Source organism: Chiloscyllium punctatum, chromosome 10 (genome assembly GCF_047496795.1).
Source record: "Chiloscyllium punctatum isolate Juve2018m chromosome 10, sChiPun1.3, whole genome shotgun sequence".
Classification (NCBI taxonomy): Eukaryota; Metazoa; Chordata; class Chondrichthyes; order Orectolobiformes; family Hemiscylliidae; genus Chiloscyllium; species Chiloscyllium punctatum.
In genome coordinates this window covers 81,336,327-81,355,101 of record NC_092748.1, presented here as the reverse complement: position 1 = coordinate 81,355,101, position 18,775 = coordinate 81,336,327, and the positions used below count along the sequence as shown (strand labels likewise).

The 18,775-nt window shown below is 38.5% G+C and overlaps 1 protein-coding gene across 10 annotated transcripts in view; it reads left to right on the top strand.

The window, feature by feature from the left end:
• Positions 1–18,775, top strand: part of nckap5l (NCK-associated protein 5-like) — a 753,060-nt gene that overhangs the window by 708,468 nt on the left and 25,817 nt on the right. For all 10 annotated transcript variants that reach the window (XM_072579642.1, XM_072579644.1, XM_072579641.1 and 7 more), the window contains 2 exons: positions 1,680–1,809; positions 2,869–3,041. In XM_072579642.1, the coding sequence (XP_072435743.1) occupies positions 1,680–1,809; positions 2,869–3,041 (303 nt within the window). The remainder of the gene's footprint in view (positions 1–1,679; positions 1,810–2,868; positions 3,042–18,775) is intronic.

Genomic DNA, 18,775 nt, shown 5'->3' with positions numbered 1-18,775 from the left:
GATCTCAAAATACATTTTTACTCAAACTTCAGAATTCCCACTCCATGTGATTTCTCTTTCCCCCAGTTTCCCAAATTAGCTATCCTTCCGGGCTCAGAGATCAGATTGCTCTTTTCATGATAGTACATTGTTGATTTACAGTCTAGAATTGAGTCCACTAGGAACTGCAGAAACTTTTTAATAAAAAATCTTAGATACAGGCAGCGAAGGATGGGAGTCTCCACTCTGTTTGCTTTTAGTAAAGCAGTCCTAGAACAGTAATAAAAGGATACAGTGAAATCCTTACATTTGGTGTCCATTTTTAAAATATATATTTTATATATCTATATAAATAAATTGTGGTAATTTTTTATTAAATGAGTAATGAATCCAGAGAAATTAGGCCCTTATCTTTGCAAAGTTTGTCTAATAAATTCTACATTGGAGCATTACTCAAATAATGACTCATATCCATTTGCAGGCAAAGTTGGATTATGAGTATAATTAACATGCATTACCTGACTAATCATTTAAATCAGACCTTTTGTTTTCTGTAACTGAAAAAAGTTTGTTCTGACACATTGAAATGATGTAGCCTCAGAGGTGTTGATTTGAAATAAAGAGAAAATTGGGATCATTAATTTATCATCTATTTAAATAAATTTAAGAGTACATTTTCTAAGACTATGGAACCATGTAAAGGACTAATTACTGAAAGGCCATCAATGAATACCTCAGTGAAGAAGATGTTTATTAGTCTACTTATTTTTTTAAAAAGGTTGATTTCAGCTACATTGTCTAGTTAATCTTACAGTTTTTAAATTACCTGTGACTTTAAATTGATTATTCCTTCCTATGTGTCATCTAAGAACAAATCTGTTGGAGTCATGAACTCTCTGTGCTTTTTTCCTAGCGAGAGAGATGTATACCAAAGTAAGTGCTGTTGTTAGAAAACACAAAATATGGAACCATTTACTATGTATCAGATAAATGATTAAAATGATTTGTCTTGCAAATAATTAATTACATTGAAGTGCAACTGCCTTTTCCGTAAGCAAGTGTGCTTGCCAATGTACTTTGCATATCATTCATTGCTAGCAGTTGAGTAAGGATTTTTGTGATGGCCTTGTCCATCCCTATTGCCATTGAAGTTATGGTGGTGAGGAAAGGTGCCAATCATTGTTGTTCTTCTTGTTGTTCTTCTTGTTCTTCGTCGTCGTCATAAGTTTCCATTAAAAAGAGTTTTATTGCTGCCATAATCTGATTTTTAGAATTGTATATAAATCCTATAGCCATGTTTTTAATTTGTGCAAAACTCTGCTAGAATAGCATAATAGTCTATTGAAATATTGCCTTCTGTTACTACAAACATAGGTTTTGGATTAGAGCATTTTACTTCTTTATCTGAACATACTTGACAAAAATACCTTAAAAATAAAATTATATGAATCTATTTGCTTCACAATGCCAGTACCACCAAAACAAACGTGAGATAAACGTTTGCAGCAAAATACATCAATCCCATATATATCTATCAACAAATTTCTTAAGTGTACTGTACAAATTTCTCAGTGTACTGGTTTTGAAATTTATATTTTTCTCCCTCAAATGCAAAATGGAAACCTTTTGGCAAAACGTAATGGAAGTATCTGAATGAAATGAATAGATATGTTCTAGCGGCTGTACGATTGTTTTTGCAGGAGCAAGCAATGCATCTCTGTTCATACTCAGCCAGTAGCAGTGACAATGAAACAGAAGCAGAATTTGGGACAAATGAGACTGGAACTGAGCGTAAGGAATTATTCAGCAAAATGAAAAACAGCAAGCATGGTAAAGTAATTTTAAAATCTTATATCTTAACCTTAAGTAGTTACTGGTTCCACAACAACAAATATTCTTTAGACACTGTAAATTCTCCGAATATCCCATGGCAGTTTATAGTCCTATTTTAGTACAAGTTTACTTTGGCTCATTTTCAAAACATAATAGTAAAAGCATCTATGACAATCACATAAATGATTTAGGTGTAACAAATATACTTGTAGAAATTAAAAGGGTTTTAATGTCCTGTGCATATAGCAGGCAAATAATTCTGAACTTTTTTATTATTATGTTGATTAACCACTTTTAATTTATTTGCTTCTTTTTTTTTTGTTACACCCACTTTATTCAAACAAACTACAGTGGCAGCTACATTGCAGACAAAAAATGTTTTCCACCTCCTACTCACCCTTTTATTACATGCTTTCTGTGGATACAGCTTCTATTTAGTTGTTTAAATTACTACATTTGTAGATTTCAGTAGCAAAGATGAGACTGTACTTTTCATTTACTTTAAAGAACACAGCCTTTAAATTCCTGTGGATGACTTTTCAATTAAGTCTCAGTAAAATGAAACTTTTCCCCATCCTATGGATACACTGAAAGTGGCAGGTGAAAGAACCATCCACCTACACCTACACCTTTGCAAAATCCAAAGAGTCCTGACATCACTGGAGCAATATATCTTCATTGAACCTTTCCTTTTTCTCAATTATAAGTGAGCCAAATTCATATTGGACATTAACTAACCTCAATACTTCCTTGTTAAACAGGCCATATTGTCCAATTTAGTGGGATAACGTAAAATATTAAGTTTTGCGGGCATAAAGTAATAAATATTAAAATGTTTTCACAGCTGCTGTGTCAGTGGCTTCACTGTTATGAGCAATATAGATTTTTGATGCCAAGTGGAGCCATGATCAATGTGTTTCCCAGTGGTGATTGACCAGACAACCCTGTTAATTTCCCCATAACTTAATTTTACATCATATCACAGAACACTAAGGGTCAATGATTAAGTTCCATATTTCTGTTTTATAAATTTAATCTCTATTTACTTCCTTTCAGGAAATCAGCAACACCATAGTGACAAATACTCATGCTTTGGAAGTGCATCGACAGCTCTTAGCTTCTGCCAGCCAAATCTATACATGCATTATGGAAAGGAAATGCAACAATTCGGTGTTACACAGCTACATAGTAACCTTAGTAACAATGGCAAGGTTGGTGATAATCCAAGTGTAAGTATATAATTTAATGTGTTTCTTTTTCGTTAGAATAGTTTCTCATATAAACAATGTAACCCTTCTGTATTTTAATACTTGATCTTAATGATATTATGTGGATGTCTGAAACATTGAAGTTACTATTATTACTCTATCACAGTCAACTGTGCATGATTTAGAGTTGCAAAAATAAATATCAAATAGTACAGATACTGGGAATCTGAAATATAAACATACAACACTAGAGAGAGTCAGGAGTCCAGGCAGTATCTGAAGAGAGAAACAGCATTAATGTTGATGACATTTCATCAAAATGCTGAAAGTAGGTCGTGTATGTTTTACTGGTAATATCAGACATGCAAATAAAAATGACCTTGATTTTTGCCTGAATTGGCACTTATCATCACTAATTTTGTTTTAATTATCTATTTTTGTAATATCTTCCAATACACTGTCCAATAAATCAACATATAATCCTAAAATATAATGGTATTTTCACTGTTATATCATTTCTATTGGCAGTTTAAGTATTTTGTCAATTGGTCCCTTCATCTGTTGTGTTGAAACTACTGATCATCCAGATTTGATTTATTCTGAACACTGATTTACTTATTGTCATATGTATTTTGTTACAAGTGTTTTACAGTGTCCACTCCATGCTGCTCTAGATTTCCATTCTATTATTAATAGTTCCAGCTATTTAGGTACTAGTCCCCTCCCCTTTAATGTTACAATCTATTCCACCTTTGCAAAAGCAAAATAGCACCATAGATCTTTCTGACCTTGCAAACAACTATTGTCAGCACCTCCTCCTTCAACTGCAAAATCCTCAAACTTATTGTGCCTTCCAAATTCACACCCATCTCTCATGTAATTCTCTGCTTGAATCTTTGTAATCCATTCCACCCCAAGGTCTCAAAATGTCCCAAGCAATAGTCAAAGTGACAAACTGCTTGTGATATAATTTCCCAAACTCGTCAACTCATCAGCAATCTTAGATACATCAGACATCTCTCTTTATAAATCTTATTCTCCATTGTTCCGCTCACTGGGACTAGATTAATTTAGATTTACTCTTTCTTGTCTGAATATCACAATAGGATCTTAAGCAATCACTTCTGATCCTTCCCCTGTACCATTACTTCCAAAGATTCATCTTTCACTCCTTCCTTATGATCGCTGTGTCCCAAACAACCAAATTTTACATTTAAATTATAATACCCATCTCTTTTCTATACTTTTTCTTTTTTGAACTCATCATATGCTGTCATATTGTTGCTCAACATTCAATCTTAAATCAGTTGTAATTTCCATTGACAGGAATTTAATTTCTTCCTTCAGGATTATATCCAGGCAGAACCAGAATAATTTTCAGAAATCGCAGGTTGAAAAGCTGATTTTAAGCTTCCAAATATCAAATAAATGTTCCTGTTACTTTGTAAGCTGAACACATAAATAATACCTTATTTTAAATCATTATCGAGCGGAAAGACTGGGTGAGAGGATTTTAAACTACTGGAAAGTGCACAGGCTTAGTGGAAGAGAATTTACAATTCCTACCTGGAATGCAAATATTTTAATGAGGCTGTGTACCTCAGGTTTTACTCATGTTTTGACACAAATGCTGTGGGCTGTTTCAAGTGTTTGGGAAATCTGGCAACTGAACGGGGACATAGACCACAAGATCTAACAACTTAGATTTTTTTTCAGCTCTGCTCATTTGCCAGAAGGAACAGATGCTTCTCAAAAGCCCTCCCCCCACCATCCCCCACCCCCAATTTAGCCAGCTTCAGTTTTTTGCAATTATAACCACAAGCCCCAGTCTCAACCAGATACCCCAGCCTCCAATCTCAAACTTCCCTACCCAAGCTTTCTCCAATTGCTCTCCCTCAATACAGCATTCCCAATCTCCCTACTAAACCTACCTTTGACTTCTGATTTCAACATCACTTAGCAGATTTGGAAAGTCTCCAATTTGCCATTTGCACCTCAGGAGAAACTCAACGAACGAGTGGATTCTTCGCTATGGCTGGAAGAGTGGGAACAAGATAGCATTATTCCCATTGCCCCAGTTGAGAGCAATGATATGCACAGTGGTTGCTGAGGGCCACAGACAGACCATTCAGAAGGCCCAGGGCCCACCTCTGTTCTCTGGTACTTTGTCCCTGTTGTTTAATTATTAGGCCCTCCAGTCCTCAACACCTTACCCCTTTATCGCTCAGTCTATGTACAGCAGTGTTGCAAGGACAATGACCTCTGTGCTCCAAGGGAATTACCACCATATTCTCCCTGATACCTCCTCCTTCTGCCAGCACCTGACTCTGTGCGCCAACATAATCCCATGGCACTTAATACTACCTTAGGCAAACCCATGCATTTTCCTTTCTCCTTTCATGTTAATGCACATGATCCACCTAAAAATACTTCAGAATCCATGTTCAAATGAAATAAAGGTTCAAGTCTTTACTATATCGGTAAAATTACCACAAACCTATCATAGGGCTGCTGTCTCATTAGACAGGGTGAGCTGACTGGTAATGACCCTCAGGTGAGGGGAGGGATTGAGAAGGAGAATCCTTCACTGTAACTTCAGCCACTGTGGGGCTGTTGGCATCACTCTGCATCACAAACCTATAGTCCAGCCGACTGAGCTATATAATATGAAAGATATACTCGCATTCATGAACTTTCGAGTACCTAATCCATCATAAATCTAACTTGTGCTTGTAAACCCATAACAAAGATAGCTAACTTTTTAATAACCAAACTAAGCCGTCAATTATTTGAGAACTTAGTCGTGATTGTAGTGGGCCCCACCTATGCCTGCCTCTTCATGTACTTGGAACAGTCATCTTCCACCATTACACTGATACTATTCCTCACTTCCTCACTCCCACCCCCACCCTCCTATTTATCTCTCAGCTCCCCCCCCCTCCCCTACATTCTTGATGACGTTTCGGGCATAAGCCCTTCAATTTGCCTGCTCCTCGGATGCTGCCTGACCTGCTATGCTTTTTCAGTGCCACAGTTTTTGACTTAGAATGAGGTCAGCATGCTGGAATGAGTTCCCTGTTTGGATTATTAATCTTGTCCAATCAGGGAGTCCTGGCTGACAGATATAAAGGGGGAGTCCACCAGGCGGAGGGGATCCCCAGTGGAGGGCTCTCTACGCGGGAGTCCTCCCCCTTTCTCTCGGGGATCTGGGGTGGAGGGTGCTGCACGCAGCAGTCCCCTGCAACCGCAGATTGCGGTGGTTCACGGACTCCCAGCCCAACTGCTTGTTCTGTGGCGCTGTGAAGTCCATGGACCACGTGTATATTGGGTGTAGGCGTTTGCACTCCCTTTTTGATTTTCTCAAAAACCTCCTCCTCTGCTTTTGGTTGCACTTCAGTCCCACGCTCCTGATCTTCGGGCACCCGGTACGGAGGAGGGAGGGCAGGTCCGAAGACCTCCTCGTGGGTCTGCTCCTGGGCCTGGCCAAACTGGCCATCAACAGGTCCAGGCAGCGGGCCGTGGAGGGGATCGTTAGGGCCGACTGCCTGCCCCTCTTCCGGGGTTACGTTAGAGCCCGGGTGTCCTTGGAGAAGGAGCAGGCGGTGTCCACCAACACCCTGGAGTTGTTCAGAGAGAGGTGGGCACCGCAGGGAGTGAAGTGCATTATTTCCCCCTCCAACTCTATTTTGATTTAGTCCCTACCCTCCCCTTTACTGTTTTGATCACAAAGTATTGCCCTTTTGTGAAGGGCACTGCTTGTCACTGGCCACTCGGGTGTTTTCCTATCTTCCTGGTGGTGGAAATTGAATAAAGATTCATGCACTTTGTGTCTCTCACTGTGTCTCACACCTGCACACACACACACCATGGGTGCTGGGGAAAAAATAAGCACTACCGCAGTTAGGCGGTAGTGTGGGAGTTAAGTAAAAATTTAAAAAAAGAAAAACAAAGAAGAAAAAGAAACAGGAGGGTCAGAGGTTCTGCTCACCCTGAGAGCTGGCTCTGACAGAGCTGGATCAGTGTGTGCGCGTGCAAGGACTCTCTAAGAGAAAAAAAAAGGGGGACTGTAGCACGTGGTGTCCACCAACACCCTGGAGTTGTTCAGGGAGAGGTGGATGCCACAAGGAGTGGAGTGCATCATTTCCCTCTCCAACTCTATTTTGATTTAATCCCTGCCCTCCCCTTCACTGTTTGATCACACAGCATTGCCCTTTGATGTGAAGGGCACTGCTTGTCACTGGCCACTCGGGTGTTTCTTTTCCTCCTGGTGGTGAAAACTGAATAAAGATTCATGGGAAAAAGAAGGGGGAGCGTCAGGCATGCCGACACTCTGATACCTGACACTCTGTCAATGTGAACTTATTTAAATCTACAGCCTTTTAAAAATAAAAAAAAGTCAGTATGTGCATAAATATTAAATAAAAGATTCAAAATGCAAAGTTACTTAAAGCTAAGCCCTGTAAAAGTTAACTAAAAGTTGCCTGTGCCATTTGAGAGTTGAAGAAAAATGTTCTTGGAGTAATAACCATTGTTTAATGATATAACCCAGGGATTATCAGGATTAATGCTTGGGCTGTTTTTCAGAAGCTATTATCTTAGCAGAACATCTTAAATGAATTAACTCCGCAGAGGCTAGTATCCTGTTACCAGGTCACCCTTTATTTACATATGAACAGTCCAAAACTCTGATATGGCCATTGGTGAGAAAGTTGGGAGAATAGGAGGTCAGCAATGATTAGATTTTCAAAGTTGAGCACAAAATATCCAATTCTCCAACCAAGTATGGAACGGCAATACAAGAATCTCACTAGCGAACAGTGAGAGACTTATATGGATGCATCAGTGTGCCATTATTACCTTATCTTTCCTCATTTATGAGCAGCTGTCCCTTCTCCCATTAACCAGACAGAGATCAGATAGTGATACCAGTGGCTTGAGACTGTAGCTCGTTGCTTGCTTCTCTAGCCCTCCATTTTGGACCAAAAGTAATCACTAATTTTTCAGGCCACACTCCATGGATGACAACCACGTGCAACCCAAATGTAACCTTCAGGTACATAGAGGTACACACTTCAATGCTGCACTTTGAAGCCCATTGACAGGACACTGCAGAGGGAAAAACCCTCAACTCATGAATTGGACCAGGGTACATTCCAGGGTTTCTTAGTGCTCATGACCTTTACAGTATCTCTTCCCTGCCTTGTCTTGCTTTTTTGCTTAAAGACTCTCAGTATGTTTGTCTTGACCTGCTGTTTAGCATGGACAAAGCCAGGCATAGAACATAGAAAAGTACAGCACAGAATAAGCCCTTCAGCCCATGATGTTGTGTCAAGGATTATTCCTAATCTAAAATAAAATAACCTAATTTATGCACCCCTCAATTCACTACTGCCCATGTGCATGTCCAGCAGTCACTGAAATGTCCTTAATGACACTGCTTTCACCACCAAAGCTGGCAACACGTTCCATGCAATCACAACTCTCTGCTTAAAGAACCTACCTCTGATGTCTCCTCTATACCTTCCTCCTAACACCTTAAAACTATGACCCCTTGTGCCAGTCAATCCTGCCCTGGAGAAATGTCTCTGGCTATCGACTCTATCCATGCCTCTCATTACCTTGTATATGCTAATCAGGTCACCTCTCTTCCTCCTCCTCTCCAGAGAGAAAAGTTTGAGCTTAGTCAACCTCTCTTTATAAGTCAAATCCTCCAGGTCAGGCAGCATCCTGGCAAACCTTCTTTGCACCCACTCCAAAGCCTCTGTATCTTTCCAATAATAGGACGATCAGAACTGGATACAATATTCCAAGTGTGGTCTCACCAGGATTTTGTAGAGCTGCAGCAAAACCTCGAGGCTCTTAAACTCGATCCTCCTGTTAATGAAAGACAAAACACCATATGCTTTCTTAACAACCCTATCCACTTGGGTGGCAACTTTGAGGGATCTATGCACTGTTCCTCCATACTGCCAAGAATCCTGTCTTTAATCCTATATTCAGTAATCAAGTTTGACCTTCAAAAATGTATCACTTTGCATTTATTTTGGTTGAATTCTCTCTGCCGTTTCTCAGCCCAGCTCTGCATCCTGTCTGTCGCGCTACAGCCTGCAATAGCCCTCGATACTATTAATGGTACACCAACCTTTGTGTCATTGGCAAATTTACATACCCACCCCTCAACCTCCTCATCCAAGTCATTTATAAAAACTACAAAGAGCAGAGGCCCAAGTACATAGCCCTGCAGGACACCATTCAACACTGACCTCCAGGAATAATACTTTCCATCTACAATTACTCTCTGTCTTCTGTCAGCCAACCAATTCTGAGTCCAGACAGCCAAATCTCCCTGTATCCCATACTTCCTGACTTTATGTATGAGCCTACCATGGGGAACGCTATCAAATGTCTTGCTGAAGTCCATAAACACCACATCCACTGTTCGACTGTCGCCGACCTGTCTCGTCACTTCCTCAAAGAACTCAATAAGATTTGTGAGCATGACCTGCCCCTCACAAAGCCATGCTGACTGCCTTTAATCATGCCATGCTTTTCCAAATAGTCATAAATCCTATCCCTCAGCGTTCTTTCCAAAACCTTGCTGACCACAGAATTAAGACTGCCTGGTCTATAATTGCTAGGGATTTCCCTATTACCCTGTTTGAAAAGAGGAACAACATTCACCTCCCTCCAATCCTCTGGTATGACTCCCATGGAGAGTGAGGAAGCAAAGATCTTCACCAGCGCTTAGCAATCTCCTTTCTCACTTCCCGGAGCAGTCTAGGATAAATCTGGTCTGGCTCTGGGGACTTCTCAATCTTAATGCTTGCCAAAATTTCCAGCACGTCAACTTCATCAATTTTGATCTGTTCAAGCCTATTTCCCAACTGCTCAAACTTCGCATTTACAACAAGGTCCTTTTTCTTAGTGAAAACTAAAGCAAAAAAACTCATTTAGGGCTTCGCTTAAATCTGCTCAGACTCCAAGTTCCCTACGTTATCCCTGACCCTACCTTCTCTGCCTTCATGTGTGAGGGAGCAAGAATGTAAGTGTGTGTGTAGGATGGAGTGTACATGTGTGGGGGGGCAATGAGAGAGATTGTGTGTGCACATGTCAGTGTGGGGTTGTAGGAGGGGGTAAGTGAGAAAGTGAGTGTCCTGAAACTACTTGAACCAGCGATGCATATAGATGCCTACATCTTCTCTTCCCCTTTTCCTCAAAACTTAACTGTAAAGCAGATTGGGAGAGGAGGAAGCCCTAGGTAGGAAAGTAGCCCACATGTGACCCTCTTCTTTTGTATGAATTCCAACTCAGAACCTGTTCCAAAAGAGATAAATGCAAGATCAATGATTAAATGATACATTTTGTAGATTTGGAATGGTGAATTATATTGAGTGAAAAATGAAAGTAACTTACTTGACTACGTTCACCTAACAATGGGTTAAATTAAATATTATTCTTGCCAAAGCTATTGTTTATATTTTCCTGATAATGCAGCCATTATAACACTAATGATGTGTAATAATGAATAGGAAGCAGTAAAATTGTGTAAATGTATTACGTTATGATAAAATAGGCTTTATAAAGCTATGATCGAGTATGTTGGCTACAGTTCTGAGAATAATAAGTGTGTTGCACTGTTTAAAATACTTCAATAGATTTATGGCTTGTCTTGCAACACTCTAATATTCTAAAAATTTAAAGGTACATTGAGCAGTGGAGAAGAAAACATGATCTTTATTAATGGTAATTAATATAAGACGCTATCCAATCCCCTCTATCTTTCATATACAAGATGCAGCAAAATTTATAAAAATTCGTGGGAGACATTAATGCAAATATTTACAAGATGAAACAAGCTGAATAACAGCTATTGAGGGACATGTCCTATATAACTTCTCACCTATCAGACTTATTTCTCCAAAATGTCATTACAGTAAATAGAAGCTTTTTCTTTCTCCTTTTACCATGATTAATGGGTTGAAACCATGAAAATCCATTCATAAGCCTGTATTGTTTTTAAGACTTAAAGATTTCATGAGTTAGTTTTGCCACCTGATTGCATTACATAGTTTCCAGAAAAAATCTTGCTTGATTTAAAATTGGTCATTTTGTTAACAGTTGATATTGTCCTATAAAAAATGTACAATGAATTTTCAGCAGAATGCCAACCTTGACAGAATAGAAATGTACTGATCCTTACATTGAGAAATAATTGACAGTTTTATTTTAACTTGGCATTTCAAGTGGATGAGCACATTTTCTTTCTCAAGCCATTAGTTACTCATCTATTTACACAATTTTAGAAAAAAAATCTAAATATTCTTTCTAATGGAGTTGTTTCTGTAGTAATGAAGTAGCCACCAAAAATTAATTAATTATATGAACTTCATCTGTAATACACTAGTTCTGTAATACACAAGAGATTTGCCTATCAGTATTTAACTTTTCAGAATGACAAATGGGAGGCACTGACCATGAAAGTATATTGGCTCTGATGCCTTTGTATTTGGTCCAATCCTACAAATGTCCTCAGCAATAATTTGTTCACTACAGAAAGATCTATATGGTATTTAAATTGAACTTGCAGGATTCAGAACATTAGGTTTTTAAAAAAAAGGATAATAATGGTTTGGTGATTGCAGCAGCAGTGTTTTTCTCTTGCTTGCAAGCTACATTCAAATGCAAGGTTTTTTAAACATCCAAAATGCATAACCTAAAAAGCAAGGGTGAATACCAATTAACCATAATCTAATTTTTGACTATTATGCATTTAGGTGCAAAGTTAATTTCAGTATTTCTTGATACAGCTCATTATCAGAGAAGCAACAACATGATGTTAGCTATAGACTGCAGCAGAGTAAGATAACTTGGGGCTGCCCATATCTTTGGGATAAAATCCATTTTAGAGCTCCAAATTTCATTTTTGTGATCACAAATTTAATTTGCATGTTGGATGCTTTAATTCAGCCAATCTTTTAGTTGTATAGGGCATGCAAATATAGCAGACGTTACTAGAAATCTCCTTTTGAGTTATTCTTGAATGTAATATATTTCCTTTCCAGCAATATTGGTATTCTGCTGGAAAATTCATTGTACACCATATTTTGCAGGACAAGGTGAGCTGCTTTTTAAAAAAAAATCACTACAAATTTTACATCAGGTAGTGACAGTTTTTAGGGAGTTACAGTCAGGTTGTAAAACTGCCTTGTGAAATCTTTCTTGGCAGTGATACAGGCTCATTAATGTATTTCAATTGTCTCTTAATCCAGCATTAATCATGGTGAGAGGGAAAAACTAACTTCTGTTGAAATTCAGTGACATTTTGGAAAACAAAATCGGATGGTTAAAGTATTACTGTCTTGCTGCTGTTGAGCTTGCAAATATTTATGCTGCATTTCACCCATGGGTTTTTACCAATTTTGAAACATTTGTAAAACTAATTTTGAATTTGAAAGAAAGAAGGAATTCAACATATTCTTGAACTACTTGTCAAAACAATAGGATTTTCTTCTTGACTCTTTAACTATTAGGACTCCCTAATATGTAGTTTGTGATCCAAAGCCAATTCTACAAAATCCATGTACAAATGGCAGGAGCTTGCACATCTATGCTCCATCTGTTGACCCAAATGTTGAGTTGTTCAATTAGAAATCCTTAAAAAAGACTCCTGGAGACTACTCAACAAATAAGCAAAAATTTCTCATTTTTGTGGAACCAGGAGAACTGAAGTATTCCTCCTGGTTGGTAAGACGTGTCCAATCTCCTATCATTGCAAAGATGCTCCTATTGATCAGCTGCATTTCCATCCCAGATCTGAGCTGCCAAATAGTTCAGCCAGTGACCAAAATCATAGACCCCAGGGCTGTTTCTGGCCTAAGTATCTTGCCCCAAACACCAACCTGGCACAACGAGCCCCCAGAGCTTTGATTATTGGGCACTGATGTAACTCCTGCCTTGGATTTGGTGCAGATGTAAGCCAATTTTCCAATCATCCTGACCACGCTGTTTTGAATACAAATTCAGTCTGTCAGCATATTTCTTAATGAAGTATTTTCCAAGCTACTACTGCTAACTTCTCTGATTAGCTAATTAAGGACCATAGGAGTTAAGGAGGTTTTATACATCTGTAACTTGAAAGACCTTGAAAGAGAGGCGATCTTCACTTCTCTAATGCCCTGCGAATAGGGCAGCAGTTTTTAAAAATAGTGCTGCATTTTTTGCCAGGAGGCAGTGAGTCCTTCTTTTTGAAACTATCAGAACACTAACATTATTACATAGAAAGGCCCAACATTGCTTCAGGAAACCACATAAAAGTTTGGTTTCCATTAGCTTTACTATCATTCTTATAACCCCTCTATAATTATTAGGTGGTACGAATTGGAAGAGTGTTTTTTTCAATGATATCTAAATGAAAATCTGCTGTTAGGTAAATCATTAGAACACATTTCTGACCTTGGTTGGGTAAATTTGAGCTACCAATCTGATTGCAGCATATTTTGCCATTGACTGTGATTTTCACCGTTTGAAAGATATTGTTATGGACCAGGCCCGACCCCTCAAAACATTTTTAAGCAGGTAGCCCAGACCGTAACTTTGCTGTTTGTTTTAGGTAAGTGTATAGTGGATATTCCGAGAGTAAATTAGCAGGTCCAACTACCAAGTTTTAAACAAACAGAATTTATTTACAACATTACGGAATGAAACACAAAGAACAGAAAATAGAATCCCAGATAACTTATCCAAAAACCCAACAGACTATTCCGACTTATTGATGCTGTTCCGGATATACTTGCAACAATCACAACAAACAGACCCCCTTAGAACAAGGAGTGCACATGACACAAAGTTACAGGTTACCAAGTCAGAAGGGCAGAAGGAAGGGGAGAACCAACATCCTTTCTTCACATACATACTGCTGCTGAACTGAATCAAAAACTCTAATCTAAATGAAGGTCAGCCTAACAGCCAGCTGACCACTCCCCTTTGATTATTCTGGTTATTTTTCAGACATGAAAGTCTTAGGCCAGAGGCATTATCTGTTAGGGTTAAACAAAAAGGGCCCCAATAAACCTTTCAAACCCAGCCTAGTTGTAGTCTAGCCAATGACCCACACTCTGGGGGGCGGGGGAGAAGCTCAAGGGCATAGTAATCTTCTAAAAAGACCAACATTGTGACAATATTCCTTTATCTTCAGATGACCAGCTTCTAACTTGATGTGCAAGATTAAAGTTTGGTGAATGAATAGCTATATCATAAGGTCAATCACAAGTCAATGACAGCTTCTAGTATACTAAGCAATAGACACCACACATTAGTTAGACATTATTTTGGCAATGTGACTTTGGAAGATGATGTATGTGCAGTGAATAGTGCCCTAAGTGAACATGTCAACTTGTATAAACCTACAGCCTCACCTTACTGTTTCTATTTGTCCATGGAGCAATTTTCATGTGTTTTCTTTGAAAGACAAGGCATGGGATGCAAGCATGGCCTGCAGACTGACAAATCTTATTGATATATCTTGTTGCAATATGGAAGCAGAAGGAGGGAACAAAATTCACAGCAGCAGTGATTTTGACTACAACAGACAAATGTTGGTTCTGGCAATTGACAGCTGGTCTAGCAATGAGAAATGATACTGGAATGCAAGCTCCTGTTTGCTTCTCTGATCATTAAAGGCATGAGAATTAAGGTGAATATACACTGGGATGAGAAGGCTTCAAATGAGCTATCAATGCTGACTGCCTTGAATTAGCTCATGTCCTTCATGATGCTTCCTTGTGTTGTTGATAAAGTTACTTTAAAATGCTTTTCAATTAGTGAAAGGAAGACATGCAGGTTTATAACGTGATGAATCATCTACTACTTTATAATTTTGAGTCCAGTCAGCTGACCAAAATGTCCTTGAGAAATTGTGCAATTGTTTGAGTTTCATAAACATCTATAACAAAACCTGTGGAGACAGAAGTCTCTCCACTTCATGAATTTGTGGTGAGTACTTGTGCGTTTCTTTTTAATACATATACTCCTGATATATTAACGGCATATTTTACACTTTGTTTGCGCAACCAAGTTTTCTTTCTGATCCCACTTTGGAGTCTTTATCTGTTTTTGACTTTTCTCAGTTTATTTTCCTATTGATTCCCTTACCTTTTCCATTCTTGAATATTCAAACATGTGTTTTCATGGTTTCTCTTTCTTTCCAATTTGTTTCACAACTTTATCCAGGATCCAATATCTTCTATCTTGTTCCTTCACGAACATTCTTATAATGTGGCTGCAGTGTGTATTTCCTCCAAGATTCACCTCAGCAACTTTTATTGTAGCTTTTATTGTAGCACTTGCCAAACTAAAAGCTACCACCCCACAGAAGACAAAGACAGTGGATGCATGGAAATACTACAACCTGTAAGGTCCCCTCCAAACCACTGACCATTCTGATTTGAACACTTATCACCATTCCTCACTGTCACTGGATTAAATCCTGGTACTCTTTACCTTTTGACTCATTACACATAGTAGAGTGGTACAAGAATGCCAATATGTATCTTCTCAAGGGCACTTAAGAGATGGGCAGTAAATGCCAACCTTGCCAGAGTTCCCACATTATCAAGATTTGTCTTGAAACAAATAATCCTTCTCTTACATGTTGCTCATATTGTTTGTCAGCAATTTTTTTGCATCCAAAAATCTCCCTGATTAAAACTATACCACAGGTCTATCACATCTTGTCCCATTTTATCACTTCATAATATTTCAGATATTTTGTCCCACTCTAAAAAATTGAGTTTGTTTAAACTCTGGTTGTTTAATTGGCATCCTTTTATTTTCTACCCTCACCTCTAATGATGAAGGTCAGAATATAAATCCAGTAAATCCAAAATGGTTCTTTTCTTCTACTTTGCTTATTGTTCCCTTTTAATCTGTTAATACTAAATCAATGCTCCATTGATCCCTTGGGGGTTTCTTAAAATGTGGTTGTTGATCAAATAAATGTGTGCTCAAGAGAGTCAATTTTCTAAGCTCCCTCTATAGTTGACAACAGATAACTACTAGTTACCTGTTGATGTTACTAAATTCATGCCGTTGCACAATTTCATGGATTCTTCGAGTTTAATGATAGCCCAGTGTTTGTTAGGACATTATTTTGAATGCTTTTGTCATGCAAAGTTACCTTTCATCTTGGCTATGATTTGTTTCTCTTTTCATCAGGCAGACTGTCAATTTCAAAGAAATCTATGCAATAGAACATTGGAAATAAACTCCATCCATTTGCCTTTATCACATTTCACATTTTGTTTCGAATGTTTGGTGATTAATACCAACTTCATTTTGTGTGTTTGGAAACAAATATTTAAATCTTAATGTCCTTATTTCTCAGAGGCTAATAAATCATTCCTCTGGCTTTCTGTAATTCGGATGTGGCTTGAGTGAGCTGCTTGCCTTATCTCTTCTCTCGCATGTAGCAGTATAACTACTCAAAGTCACTTGAATATTGATCTATCCTTTCTTTCATCTCTGAAATTGAAAAAAGTTGGAGTCAGGTGTTGGCATATCTCTTGTGTCAGGCCACCGTTTGCTTGTCATTTTCACCTATTTCAGATGTTAACCTATTATACAAGCACCTTAAGTACTACCATTCCTTTTTCAAACAGGAGTGAGGAATGTAGATTATTGATATTTTTCTAAAAACTTTTTCTGTTTTTGATTTTGGATCAATTAATATGACTACTCCATTTATAATCTATCATACTGTGAGGAGTAGATATTTAACCTCATAGACAAAAACCTTAATGCATTAAATGTAGACAGTGATTGATTTTCCAACTTCAGAAGTATAAATCTATCTCTGAAGCTATATGATTTACTAATCCAAATATCTTCAAGTGGTTTGTGATAATATTGCACAGTACTTTTCTTCGCAAAATTTACTGATTAAATCTCTGTAGACGAAAAGCAATGGCTAAGAGTTCTTTTCCAATTTGAGCATAGTTTATTTCCACTTATTGGAGATCTTGAGACACAGGGCACAAGCTAATCTTCTTACATGTGGAATGTTCCTATTCATTCTTCAGAAGCAATAAGATGTTTAAAGGCATAGGCTACCCTTTCTTGCGTTTCATTATTCATAATCATCAGATCAATCAAACCATGAAGCTACATGTTTTTAATGCTGAACTATTATTGTTCTAGTGCGTCAAAATTAATTTAGTGAACTTCATTCAGGCACTTGTCATTGAGTTAGCTCTATGGAAAGTCATACTATTTCTTCATTGGGAGCAATTATCTCCCCAAATCTGGGGAAAACCTAGTGCAGATATTTAGTAGTTCTAGGAGTTTGCTATAAATCCAGTTTGTCAATGGATAGCACTTAAACACTGCTTTAACTATAGCTAACCCTAAATTTAGTTCACATCCAGACTATTAGCTCAAGCATGATGCAGGCAGCTTGACCTCTTTTTTAGCCATATCATTCAGCACTACATTTTATGTTGCGCATCTTGGATTCCATTTATCCTTGTTCAGTTTGACATCTTTAGTTGGCATTTATTTTACTTATTTATGATCTCATTCATAGCAATATTTTAGTCTGAAGTATCATTTGACACAATAGTACTTTCTTTTTTGGGGGAATGGACCAGGGGAATAGACCATGGTATTCAGAAGGCTAACCTCTCCTACAATGGAGGTAGGTAGCCATTGTTTCTGGTGGAATTTTCTGTCGCCATGTAGCAGCCAAAAAGGAATATTCCCTCTTGGGAGGCTACTTCAACATAGTTGGTGATCTCTACACACTGAAGTGTCTTTCTCATTTCTCAGCTCATATAATGGCTATTTATGTGCACTTATTCCGATTAAATGGCCACCTACTTTCATTTGATGAATTCTCCAAGCACCCAGCCCAGCTGCAGAGGGCTGGTGAAATCATAGTTGCACAGTCTGAACTAATGCCTAAGACTGCAATGTATGTCCAATTACTTGTTTTTTCCAAATTGTCTTGAATGTACCATTAGCAGACTAATTTATTTATCTCGTACAGCATACCAAAAATTAGTTATTTGCTTCAAAATCAACTAATGGTTTTATTTTCAATAGTTCAGGCTAGACATTATCAATCATGTTGGTAGTAATTACATTTGAGGATATGGATCATTCGGGAGGCAGAGGGGGTTATTAAGAGGAAGTTACAGGGAAGTAGTCACTCCTCAGGTTCGAGAAAATGGCAGATGGGTTACAGTCAGGGGATGGAAAGGGAACTGGCAGGCAGTGCGGGGATCCCCTGTGGCCATTCCCCTCAACAATAAATATGCCGTTTTGGATACTGTTGGCGGGGGGGGTACTTACCAGGGGAAAGCAGTGGGGTACAGGGCTCTGGCACAGAGTCTGTCCCTGCTGCTCAGAAGGGAAGGGGGAAGAGGAGCAGTAGTCATTGGGGACTCCATAGTTAGGGGGACAGATAGGAGGCTCTGTGGGGACATGAGAGACTCACGATTGGTGTGTTGCCTCCCAGGTGCCAGGGGTTTGTGATGTCTCTGATAGTGTTTTTGGGGGAGGGGGAACAGCCCCAAGTCATGGTCCACATAGGCACCAACAACATAGGTAGGAAGAGAGATGGGGATTTAAGGCAGAAATTCAGGGAGTTAGGATGGAAGCTTAGAGCTAGGACGAACAGAGTGTTGTCTCTGGTTTGTTGCCCATGCCATGTGCTAGTGAGGCGAGGAATAGGGAGAGTTGAACACGTGGCTACAGGAATG